Here is a 10953-nt window from a genome sequence, read left to right as displayed (position 1 = left end):
GGAAGTGGGAGGGGGATGGGCTAGATGGGTGATGGGCAGTAAGGAGGACACTTGTTGGGATGAGCCCTGGGTGTCATATGTAAGAGATGAATCACTGGGCTCTACTCCTGAAGCCAATACTACACGGTATGTTAATGAACTTGAATTTAAATAAATTGAAAAAGAAAAAAACTTGGATAGATTAAAAAAAACATTTTTTCGGGCATTAAAATCATACAGAGCAGATTCTCTGACCATAATGCCATTAAATCTGGAAATCAATAACAAAAGATAACTAGAAAATGGCCATATGTTTGGAAATTAATGAACGCATTGCTAAATAACTCATTTTGGTCAAGGGACAAACCGTGGTAACAATTAGAAAGCGCTTTTCAATAAGCAATGGTGAAAAAGCTAAATATCAAGCTCGTGGAATGGACTAAAGGGTACTTAGTGTTTTCATGCCTGAGCGTACACAGCAGGGAAAACAGCTGACGAGAAGGAGCTAGCGTCCGGAACCCAGGGAAGTGGCAAACCAAACCCCAATGAAGTAAACAGAGAAGCGAATAACTATGAGGCAGAGCATGCTGAAATGAGGGAAACGCACCGCAGAGAGGCAAACCAGCCACGAGGACTTCTCTGAAAATACGCGCACAATCCATAAGCCTCTGACCAACTTATGAAATCCTTCAGAAATTAAAATCATATGAGTATGTCAATCCTGTGCCAATAAATTCGAAATGAAATGCACCAATTCCTAGAAATGTAGCAAAACCAACTCAGAAAAAAGGGATTTTTAAAGACATTGAATCCGTCGTGAAAAAATCCCCCCCAAACAGAACTCTAAGCACAGATGGCTTTATTGGCAGTTTTCACCACATGCGCAGGGAACAGAAGAAAAATGTTACACAAACTCCTCCGGATAATAGAAAAAGGGGTAACAGTCCCCAACTTGTTTCATGAGAAGAGCAAAACCTGATAAGAATGAGGAAAAAAACGCATCAATCTTAACATTAGTAAACGTGGATGGGGAAATAAACAGGAAAAATAAGCAGATAAAATTCAACGTTGATTCATAATTTGTTTTTAAATCTGAGCAAACCTGGGGGCGCCTGGGTGGCTCAGTCGGTTGAGCGTCGACTTCGGCTCAGGTCATGATCTCCTGGTTTGTGGCTTTGAGCCCCGCATTGGGCTGTGTGCTGACAGCTCGGAGCCCGGAGCCTGCTTCGGATTCTGTGTCTCCCCCTCTCTCTGGCCCTCTCATGCTCATGCTCTGTCTCTCTCAAAAATAAAAACAAAAAATGAATAAACCTTAAAAAAAATCTAAGCAAACCTGGAACTGAGAGGAACTTCTTAAACCTGGTGAAGGGTATCTTCTTTCTAAAAAAAGGAAAATAGATCCTCCTAGTGGAAGGATAGGTCATCGTAATTGATAGAATTTTCCCTCAGACCAGGAAGAGGTCATAGAGGCCCACAATCATAATTTCCATTCTACGCTGCACTTGGGGTCCCAGACATCATCAAGATGCGACGCAACAACAACCAGAATGTATATGAATTGGAAGGTGAGAGGGAAAACCCGGATTATTTGTGGATGGTGTAGCTGCATATGGAGGAAATCTAAAAGACCTCACATCTGTGGGGAGCTTAGCTGAATCTGAGTCTGTGACAGGAGAGCGCAAGAGATGGGGACCCGGCAAGGGACAGAATACAGTGCTAAGCTGCTTACCCTTTTCTTTCTGAAATAATATGCCATCTTTGATACGGTGTTGATCACTTAAAGGCATATCCTATTCTCTAGATCCAACTTCTGGAGTTCTGCACAAAGAGCAGGTAGGAAAGAAAGAAAGAGGAACGAAGGAACCAAGAGCAAATGAAGAAAAACCCAGTTCGGAGACGGTGGAGTCCAAGCACGTCAGGAGTAAAATAATTGTAAATGCACTGCCTACTCCGGCTGAAAGAGATTGTGAGACTCGGTAAAAAGTAAGATCAAGGGGCACCTGGGGAGCTCAGTCGGTTAAGCATCTGACTTCAGCTCAGGTCACGATCTCGCGGTCTGTGGGTTCGAGCCCCGCGTCGGGCTCTGTGCTGACAGCTCGGAGCCTGGAGCCCGCTTCTGTTTCTGTGTCTCCCCCTCTCTCTGCCCCAACCCACTCGCATTCCGTCTCTGTCTCTCTCAAGAATAAATAAACATTAAAAAAAATGTAAACAACACACTTCTAAATAATGTGTGGATCAAAAAAGAAATCACAACGAAGTTAGAAACTATTGTAATCTGAGTGATAATGAAAACACTAGAAAGCAAAATTTGTGCATGTGACTAAAACACTCCTGAGGGGAAACGTACAGCTTGAAATGCTTACGTCAGAAGAAAAAGACGCTGGGGCGCCTGGGTGGCTCAGTCAGTTGAGCGTCTGACTTTGGCTCAGGTCACGATCTCAAAGCTCTGTGAGTTCGAGCCCTGCGTCGGTCTCCGCGCCGAGAGCTCGGAGCCTGGAGCCTGCTTTGGATTCTGTGTCTCCCTGTCTCCCTGCCCCTCCCTTGCTCATGCTCCCTCTCTCTCTCTCTCAAAAATAGGCAAACATTAAAAAAATAATTAAAAAAAAAAAGAAGAAAAAGATGCAAAAAGATGCATCACGGCCCTAGAAATACAGGAGCAAATCAACCCCGAGAACCACTCCTCTTTCCCACGGTCCCGGGACAGCACCCAGAAGCACACCTGGGCCCCTCGGGCCAAGAGGAGACGGCGTTTCCCGAGGAAGACGGAAACCAGAGCCGGGGAGAGCGCTGGGCAGGCCACGACTACCGCTGTCCACGCGGCGGCCGGCGTGACAGAAGAGCCGCGCACGCGTTCTCGGGCCCATTCCGAGACCACATCTCGGCGGCCCTCGATGACCCACTCTTCGGTGTCTTTGACCGTAATTAACAGAGATGGGGGGCACCCGGCTGGCTCAGCCGAGGGAGCGCGGGACTCTTGATCTCGAGGTTGTGAGTTCGAGCCCCACATTGGGTATAGAGTTCACTTAAAAATAAAAATTTTTATGGGAATGCAAGCTGGTGCAGGCACTCTGGAAAACAGGATGGAGGCTCCTCAAAAAACTACAAATAGAACCACCCTACGACCCGGCAATGGCACAACTAGGTATTTATCCAAGGGACACAGGTGTGCTGTTTCGAAGGGACACAGGCACCCCCATGTTTATAGCAGCACCATTGACAATAACCAAAATATGGAAAGAGCCCAAACGTCCATCTGTGGATGAATGGATAAAGAAGATGTGGTTTATATATACAATGGAGTATTACTCGGCAATCAAAAAGAATGAAATCTTGCCATCTGCAACTACGTGGATGGAACTGGAGGGTATTATGCTAAGTGAAATTAGTCAGAGAAAGACAAAAATCATATGACTTCACTCATATGAGGACTTTAAGAGACAAAACCGATGAACGTAAGGGAAGGGAAACAAAAATAATATAAAAACAGGGAGGGGGACAAACGTAAGAGACTCATAAATATGGAGAACAAACTGAGGGTTATGGGAGGGGTTGTGGGACGGGGGATGGGCTAAATGGGGGAGGGGCACTAAGAAATCTACTCCTGAAATCATTGTTGCACTATATGCTAATTTGGATGTAAAATTTAAAAAATAAAAAATAAAATTAAAAAAATAATATAAAGTTTGAAATAAAAAATAAATAAAAAAATAAATAAAATAAAAAATTTTAAATCTCAAAAAATACCCCACAGATGACAGTGAAAAGAATCACTCACTTTGACGGTCCTGGCGGCCCCACCCCCACATCGCCATGAGGCCCCGTTCTGGGTGAAAAACCTAGACATCTGCCCAGTCCAGCATTCATGGTGCAGGGGCCGCTGGACCCCGGACGTTGTTCTAGCCTCTGTCCTCACAGAACTATTTCATGGGGAGAGACGGTGAGACCTTTTTAAGATGTCAGGTATAACTGTTTTGGAGAAAATAAATGCAGGGTAAAAGAGGTTAGAATATTCCAGCAACAGCAGCAGGGAGAGAAGCTTTCTATAACATATAAGGAGGTCAGATGACCTAATAAGGTCAATTGGAGAGAGGGAGCCATGCGAGTATCTGGAGAGGGAGCATTCCGAGCAGAGAACAGCAAACGCGGAGGCCCTGCATGAGAACATGCTGTCGGTGTGATGAGGTTACAGTCACCCCATCCGGCACTTACTGGCATAACGGAGCCACACGGTGGAAAGGGTTGGAGGGTGAGCTCAATGGCCATACCTCCCGGACCCCCACCAAGGCAAAGACAGAGTGAGTAACACAGCCACGATGGACTGCGGGCTCCCTTCTGGGCACCCACGTGCCCCCAGTCCTTCTCAGTCAGACCCTGCCCGTCCCTAATCAAACCTCCTCACCCCCTCCCATCCCCCCTGCCCTGGAAGGAGTGGGTCTCAAACTCCCCCCGCCAACGCTGATGCCACGCGGCTCCTCCCCACCTGTTTCTTCGGTCTTTCTGGGCACAGCACATTCGGTCCTCTGTGGGGACCACGGGTGCACCGTCTTCCGGATCCTTTCTCTTCTCACTCTGTGCCGAATCCAGCAACGACAGCTGCCACTCTGTCTCAACACGACTATACCTTCAGACGGAAAGGTCCACCGTTTCGGCACCCCCACCCCCGCCCCACCCAGGACCGGGCCAGCATCCCGGATCCTTGCCGTCCCCCAAGGGCTACACCCGCTCCCGGCCTCGCCCCAACAGCAGCCAGAGAGATGCCCTAAAACGTGGGCAGTTCACTCCAGCCGCTGCCGGAGCCCCACCCGGTGGCCTCCAGCTGGCCGGGCTCCCTGGCCCGGTCTCCTGCCCCCCTCCGCCCGTCTCTGCGCCCCCGTCACGTGGGATCCCTGCTGGTTGCCCAGTGCCCTGGGCCGCTGCATTGCCTGTTCCCCTTCCAGGATGCTCCTCCCTCACTTCCTTCAAGACTCTGTGAAGATGTCACCCCAGCAGCCTTCCTTACGTGGCCCAGGCGGGACGGCAGCACCCTTTCCCCAGTCTGTGCCCAGTCTGCGTCATTGCTACACTTCTTCTCCATCATACGAACTGACCTCTGAGATGGCGTGCTCTTTCGGGTGCCTGTTTTGTGTGTCTCTCCCACTAGAATGTAGAATTCGCAAGGGTACAGACCATACTCCTTGCTCTGCCTTGTGTCATCTCCCCAGAGCCCAGAGCTGTGCCTGTCGCATGGTGGGCTCCGTACGGGTGCACACGAGCGGATAGGTGACCGCAGCATGGAAAGGTGACCGCAAGCATACAGGTGCACGCAAGGACCATGACGAAAGCCTGCCTCCTTTTTCTCCATTCCCACTGGACACCACCTTAATCCATGGGTAAGACCTTCCAAAAACACCAATCTGATCCTGCCCATCCCCTGCTGTAAGTCTTCAGCCAGCATTGAAAGCATCTCATCATCCTCAGGTCGGGTCCAAAATGCTTCACGTGGCCACGAGACCCTCCACAACCTGCCTTCTTCCTCTTTCTCCCGACTTGTCTTCAGCACCCTCTTCTGTTTGCTTATTCTGCTTCATGACGAACAGGTTTCTTTTCCTCAAATCCTCCTGCTTTCTGTGCCTCAGGACCATTGAATGTGTTGAGAGAAACACGTTTTCTCCTGTTCCTGACTCAACTTAATGTTACTTCCTCAAGGAACTTTGGAAGGTTGGAGACACGGAAGGATGGATGGATAGATAGATCAATGGATGGATGGAAGGATGGAGGGATGGGAGGAAGGAGGAAGGAATAGAAAGACGGATGGGCAGATGAATGAATGAATGAATGAATGAAGCCACGCTTAATTGCATTCAGTTTCTCATAAATGTAGGCATCGCTTCTGGATCAGGTTTCTTGGGAAGACACGCACACTCTGGATGGAAGTCGGGTAACCAGTAGAGTCCACAGAGGTGACTGGGCTTCCAGCCAACCAGCTGAGCCTGGCTCAGTAGCCCAGACATGCTTGTCACAACCTTGCCCCTGCCAGTATCCTCTCTGAGGTCACTGCTGACCGTCCCCTCCATGGTCCCTGGGTCCTATTCGGCAGGCACTGCCACACTGGCTTGATGGTTACAAGCGTAAGCTCGGGAGCACGTGACCGAGGTTCAAACTCCTGCTCTGCCGTTCCCTCTTGGTCACTGAGACGTTCACCTCCCTGGCGCGACGGATTCCTCATCCACAGACTGGAGCTCAACCGTCTCACGGAAAGGCAGCCGCCCGCACGCTGTGTGTGTTGTCCCATTACATGGCCAAGCCTACCCTTCCAGCATCTTGTTCTGGAAGGAAGCTCGCGTCGCTGTCCCCGAATTCATGTATTGAAACCCTACCTGCCCTGGTGATGGCATTAGGGGGTGGGGCTTTGAGGAGGTCATTAGAGGTAGATGAGGTCACGAGGGTGGGGCCCATGATGGGATTAGAGTCTCCCCCCACCCCTCCCCCGCATAAGCATCCCGTCTCTCCAGTCCTCGGGACTCAGGGAGAAGTCAGCCCTCTGCAGCCAGCAGGGGGCTCCCGCCAGGACCCGACTGGACTTCCAGCCTCCAGAGCTCCGGGAAGCAAGTTGTTCGGACCCCGCCTGGTCTACGATGATTTGTACCCCGCCTGGTCTGCGATGATTTGTTAGGGTGCCCGGGCTGACCGAGACGCCTTCCTTCCGTGGTCATGCGCAGGTGTGTGCCTTTCACTCGGTTCAGTCTGCAATCACCAGGGAGCACCTGCCACCTGCCACCTGCCACGCCTGTACGCGTGCATGCACGCCCACCGAGGAGGCACCCCCGGCCCTGAGCCCCCGAACGCCTGCTCAGCCAGCTCTGGACCCCTCTCCGAGCCAGCTCGTGGCGCCTCGCACCCACCTGTGCACCGTGCGCACTTCCCACGCTGCACATAAACGCTGTGTACGCTCCACTCAAGGGCGACCCACCCCCACGAGGCCACGGCTGTCACCGAGACCGGGGTCCCTCTTGGGGCGTCGAGGACACAAAAGACACAACCAGGCCAGAGAACGGGAGGAGGAAGGGTTTTGTTTGCAGCAAGTGACGAGACCGCGGGATCCTGCCCAAAGCCGCGTCTCCCCGAACAGCAAACCCGGGGAGGGGTTCACCCGAGGGGCTAACGCTCGCCGAGGGGCTTGCGCGCAGGGGCTCCGGCACGGCACGGCGGCAAAAGTCTGGAGGCGACAGAGTCCGGGCCGGGGTCATGAGGCCGGCCTGGGGCAGCTCCGCCGGGACCTGGGTGCCCAGGGGGATTGAGATCCTGCAGAGGTCGCCCCAGAGGGCGCGTCCGGCCAGACTTCACCTTCAGACCGGGCTGGTGAGTTCTGCCCGTGGGGTCCATCCGTGTGACGCAGACCCCATCAGGACACAAAACACGACCACCTCCCCGGAGCGTCCCCGGCCGGCCCTGCCCCAGGACCGCAGGGCCGCGGTCCTGGCCTCTTTCACCCGGGAGCTCGTGTAGTGGACACTGTGTGAGGCGTCCTAACGGCTGTGGGTACCGGGAGTTCGCGCCCACGGACTGCCGACGTCCTTGTGTCATTTGCTGGTCCCCCCGCCTCCCAGATTCCAATCTGCCCCCCACCTTCCAGCCCACGGCTTCCCCTTGGGGCGCACTCAGTTTCCTGCATCCCGGGCAGCTGGGGGAGGCCGAGAGCCAGGGGACGGGCAGGCAGGCGCGCTCAGCAGGGACGAGCCTGTCCACGGCCTGTCCACGGCCTGTCCACGCTTGTCTTCGCTCCACCTCCAGACCGATTGAAGGAAGACAGTCGTCATACCACACATCCGTGCCGGGGTCAGAAGGACACATCTTAGCGATCAGTGAGCGGGTTACCCACGTGCGGGAGGGCTCCTCCCGCCTCACCTGTGCTGCCAGGAGACTCCAGCAGGCACCTTCCCACGGACGTCACGTGGATGCAAGTGACACGGGCAGGTATGTCCCCTGTGACTACCCGCACCGCGGCCCTCGGGAGTCACGACAGTGACAGCGTCCCAGACACCTTGACTTGGTCTCTTAGATATTTGAAACACAAAAGAGGCCGCACAAGACCATCTCCGGCTAATGGGATGCCTCACGGGAGGCCTGAGCCAGGGGGAAGCCGGTCAGGATCCCCGCACCTCGTCCAGGAGGCCACGCGGGGAAGGTGGCGCCCACGCACCTCTTTAAAAAGCCAGTGCCCGACCCCCCAAGGCAGGATCCGTCCCGTGGGACAGGCTGGCCCTTAGCAGCCCAAGCGCTCCGGACGGCCCCGGCCCTGGCCCCGCCCTCCTCACCGGCACGCGTTGTGTCCCCAGTTCCCGGCGAGGGTCCGGTCCCAGAGCTCTGGGGGGGTAGTGGGATTACCACCACCTGCAGCTGATGGGGGGAAAGAGTGGGCTGGCCTAGGGATGCCCTAGTCTCTCTGTTTCCCTTCATCGCCTTCAGGCAGGTGTCCAGCCCTTGGAGCCGTCCCATGAGGGGCAGAAAGTCCCATGAGGGGCAATCCTCCAGCCAGCTTCCCCCCGGGGCCACCGACTGCGTGCTGCCTCCAGGCAGGCGGGCCGCCCAGCAGCCTGTGTGGCCGACCGCATTTCCTGCAAGGCACCACAACAGGGTCCGGGGGACACGAAGGGCCCCCGGGTGGAGGGGACAGAGGATGTCTGCCAGCAAGCTCCGTGGACCAGCGGCCGGCTCCCTCCCCGAGGAGGAGCGCAGACCGACACACCCAGGAGGGATTCCCCGGGAGGACCGGGGTCACCTTCTCTCCAGCCGCCGATGCTCGGGGGACTCGGGAGGAGAGCCGGGTGCTGTGGACAAGAGTGATGGGGCCACGCACCCGGCGGGATGGCGGGCGTTGGGAAAATGCAGAGACCGGTCCAGGGACGCCCGGAGGAGGCAGGCCACCGGGAAGAAAGGGTAGAAACTGTGAGCGGTGTGTGTGCACAGGGTGGGAAGCCCTCAGCGGCTGCTCTCCTTTGCTTTCTTTTGAGGGATAAGGTTAAGGAGCAACCTTCGTCCGCCGGACGAGGAGGGACGGCACCCAAGGGGCACCCTGGGCCAGGGGCACCCTGGCTCCAGCTGGGCACAGGTGGGGCAGTGAGGGCGGTGCCAAGAGGGCGTCCGTGGACGGCGTGGCCATGGACAGTGTGGCCGGTGTGGCCGCGGCCGGTGTGTCTGTGGACGGGACGGGATGGATGGTGTGGCAGTGGATGCTGTGGCCGTGGACGGGACAGTGTGGCCGGTGTGGCCGTGGCCGGTGTGTCTGTGGACGGGACGGGATGGATGGTGTGGCAGTGGATGCTGTGGCCGTGGACGGGACAGTGTGGTCGGTGTGGCCATGGACGGGACAGTGTGGTCGGTGTGGACGTGGACAGGACAGTGTGGCCAGTGTGGCCGTGGCCGGTGTGTCTGTGGACGGGACGGGATGAATGGTGTGGCAGTGGATGCTGTGGCCGTGGACGGGACAGTGTGGTCGGTGTGGCCGTGGACAGGACAGTGTGGCCGGTGTGGCCATGGCCGGTGTGTCTGTGGACGGGACGGGATGGATGGTGTGGCAGTGGATGCTGTGGCCGTGGACGGGACAGTGTGGCCGGTGTGGCCGTGGCCGGTGTGTCTGTGGGCGGGACGGGATGGATGGTGTGTCTGTGAATGGGACAGTGTGGATGGTGTGGCCGTGGACGGGACGGTGTGGACGGTGCTCTCACAGCCTTGAGTGAGGGCTGGGTGCTCGATTTAATTCCTAGACTCTGGGCTGCCTGGCAGTGGGCTTGAAGTGGTTGGAGGCACGAAGGGAAAACCAAAGAAGGAAAAATAAAACTCTTGACTGGGGAGGTGGACACGGAAGGAGGGGCACAGCCAACACAGACACGTGCGCGTCTGTCACCAGCTGGTCACCTCCCGAGCCAGCAGGGGAGCAGGAGAGAAGCACCCCGGGTCGTTGACCCCCAGCAGGCGCGGGGCACGGAGGGTGTCCCGGGTGAGGCGGAGAGCCCGAGGCGGGCTCGGGAGAAACTTCCGAGATTGTCTGAGCCCAGCGTTCATTTGTGTCTGGAGTGACGCCGTCAGTGCTCCCGCGCAGGTGGCCCTGGCTCCCGAGGGCGGGCGGCGTCTTTTCCGACCAGCTCCACCCATCCCAGTCCTGGGAAAGCGTCTGGACAAAGATGCAAACCACTGGTGGCTAATTATTATCCTTCTAAGGGGCTGTGCCCGGCCTTGAGCTCAAGAAGGTGGCCCTTGCAGGCATCCCGGGTGCCCCCCCCCATGTGCAGCCCCGTTCCATCCCGGGCCCGCGGGCTCCCGTCCTCGCACCCTTCCCCGGCAGGCCGCTCCCCGGCGGTCAGTCCCGGACCAGCCGCTGTGGTCCCCAGGTCTGCGCCCAGCTGCACCTGCCGTCATCCCACAGACACCCGCTCAGCGGCTCCTCTTCTCCGTCCCACGCTTGGCCGAGAGCGTGACCTCCCCGTCTGCAGCCACCTGAGCCAGCGCATCCCCACAGCTTTGGCTGGTCCCTCTCCCTCTGTTGGGCAGGTCACGGCCTTCCCTGCCAAGCCCAGCCTTGGCCCCCCCGGGCTATCCCAGAAAGCTCCCCCCCCCCCCCGTTCTCCTGGATGCGGGGACAGGGCCCGGGCTCTGGGGGCCATGTCTCAGGGCTAAGGGCTCAGAACTCTGCCACTCTGGTTGTGGCTGTGTGTGTGTGGTTGGGGGGCTTCTGTGGAGGGACAAAGCCACCGGCACCACCTTAGTTACCACTGCCCCCCCCCCGCCCCCCGGGCTCGTCACTGGCCCTGTCTTCTTGGGGATCCGACATTCGCCGAGAGCCAGCTCGTCACGGCACCTGCGTGTCTCCTTGTAAAATGCGGGCGCCTCCGATGGGGGAGCCTTCCACGTCCCCCCGCTGCCCGGGGGCCCTGCGGCCTGTCCCGCCAGTGCAGCGCTCGGCACTGCCCGCCCGAGCGGCCGCCGGACCCCGGGGGT

General features: G+C 56.5%; 1 protein-coding gene and 1 long non-coding RNA gene across 2 annotated transcripts; one reads left to right on the top strand and one right to left on the bottom strand.

Moving 5' to 3' along the window:
• Nucleotides 1–821: 821 nt before the first annotated feature.
• On the bottom strand, nucleotides 822–1144 carry LOC102901395. Its single transcript, XR_441481.2, has 2 exons — nucleotides 1082–1144; nucleotides 822–954 (listed from the first exon to the last, which is right to left on the bottom strand). It is a non-coding gene; the product is annotated as an uncharacterized LOC102901395 (long non-coding RNA).
• A 5613-nt stretch (nucleotides 1145–6757) lies between these two features.
• Nucleotides 6758–10649, top strand: LOC123380781. The gene is made up of 3 exons (XM_045039990.1): nucleotides 6758–6869; nucleotides 7323–7932; nucleotides 8425–10649. The coding sequence occupies exons 1-3, from the start codon at nucleotides 6758–6760 to the stop codon at nucleotides 8897–8899; spliced, it is 1197 nt and encodes a 398-aa protein (XP_044895925.1). The 3' UTR covers nucleotides 8900–10649.
• The last annotated feature ends 304 nt before the right edge of the window (nucleotides 10650–10953 follow it).

This window comes from Felis catus, chromosome D2, assembly GCF_018350175.1.
Source record: "Felis catus isolate Fca126 chromosome D2, F.catus_Fca126_mat1.0, whole genome shotgun sequence".
In the NCBI taxonomy this organism is placed as follows: Eukaryota; Metazoa; Chordata; class Mammalia; order Carnivora; family Felidae; genus Felis; species Felis catus.
Note: the sequence above shows the minus strand (reverse complement) of the source record. Positions and strands in the feature narration are given on the sequence as shown.

Bases quoted from the DNA above. Each gene is read 5' to 3' on its own strand.
- LOC123380781 (XM_045039990.1), top strand. From the start codon at position 6,758: ATGCACGCCCACCGAGGAGGCACCCCCGGCCCTGAGCCCCCGAACGCC. The intron at 6,870-7,322 runs GTGCGCACTTCC...CGGGCTGGTGAG, and splicing joins CTCGCACCCACCTGTGCACC to TTCTGCCCGTGGGGTCCATC. The intron at 7,933-8,424 runs GTATGTCCCCTG...CATCGCCTTCAG, and splicing joins GATGCAAGTGACACGGGCAG to GCAGGTGTCCAGCCCTTGGA.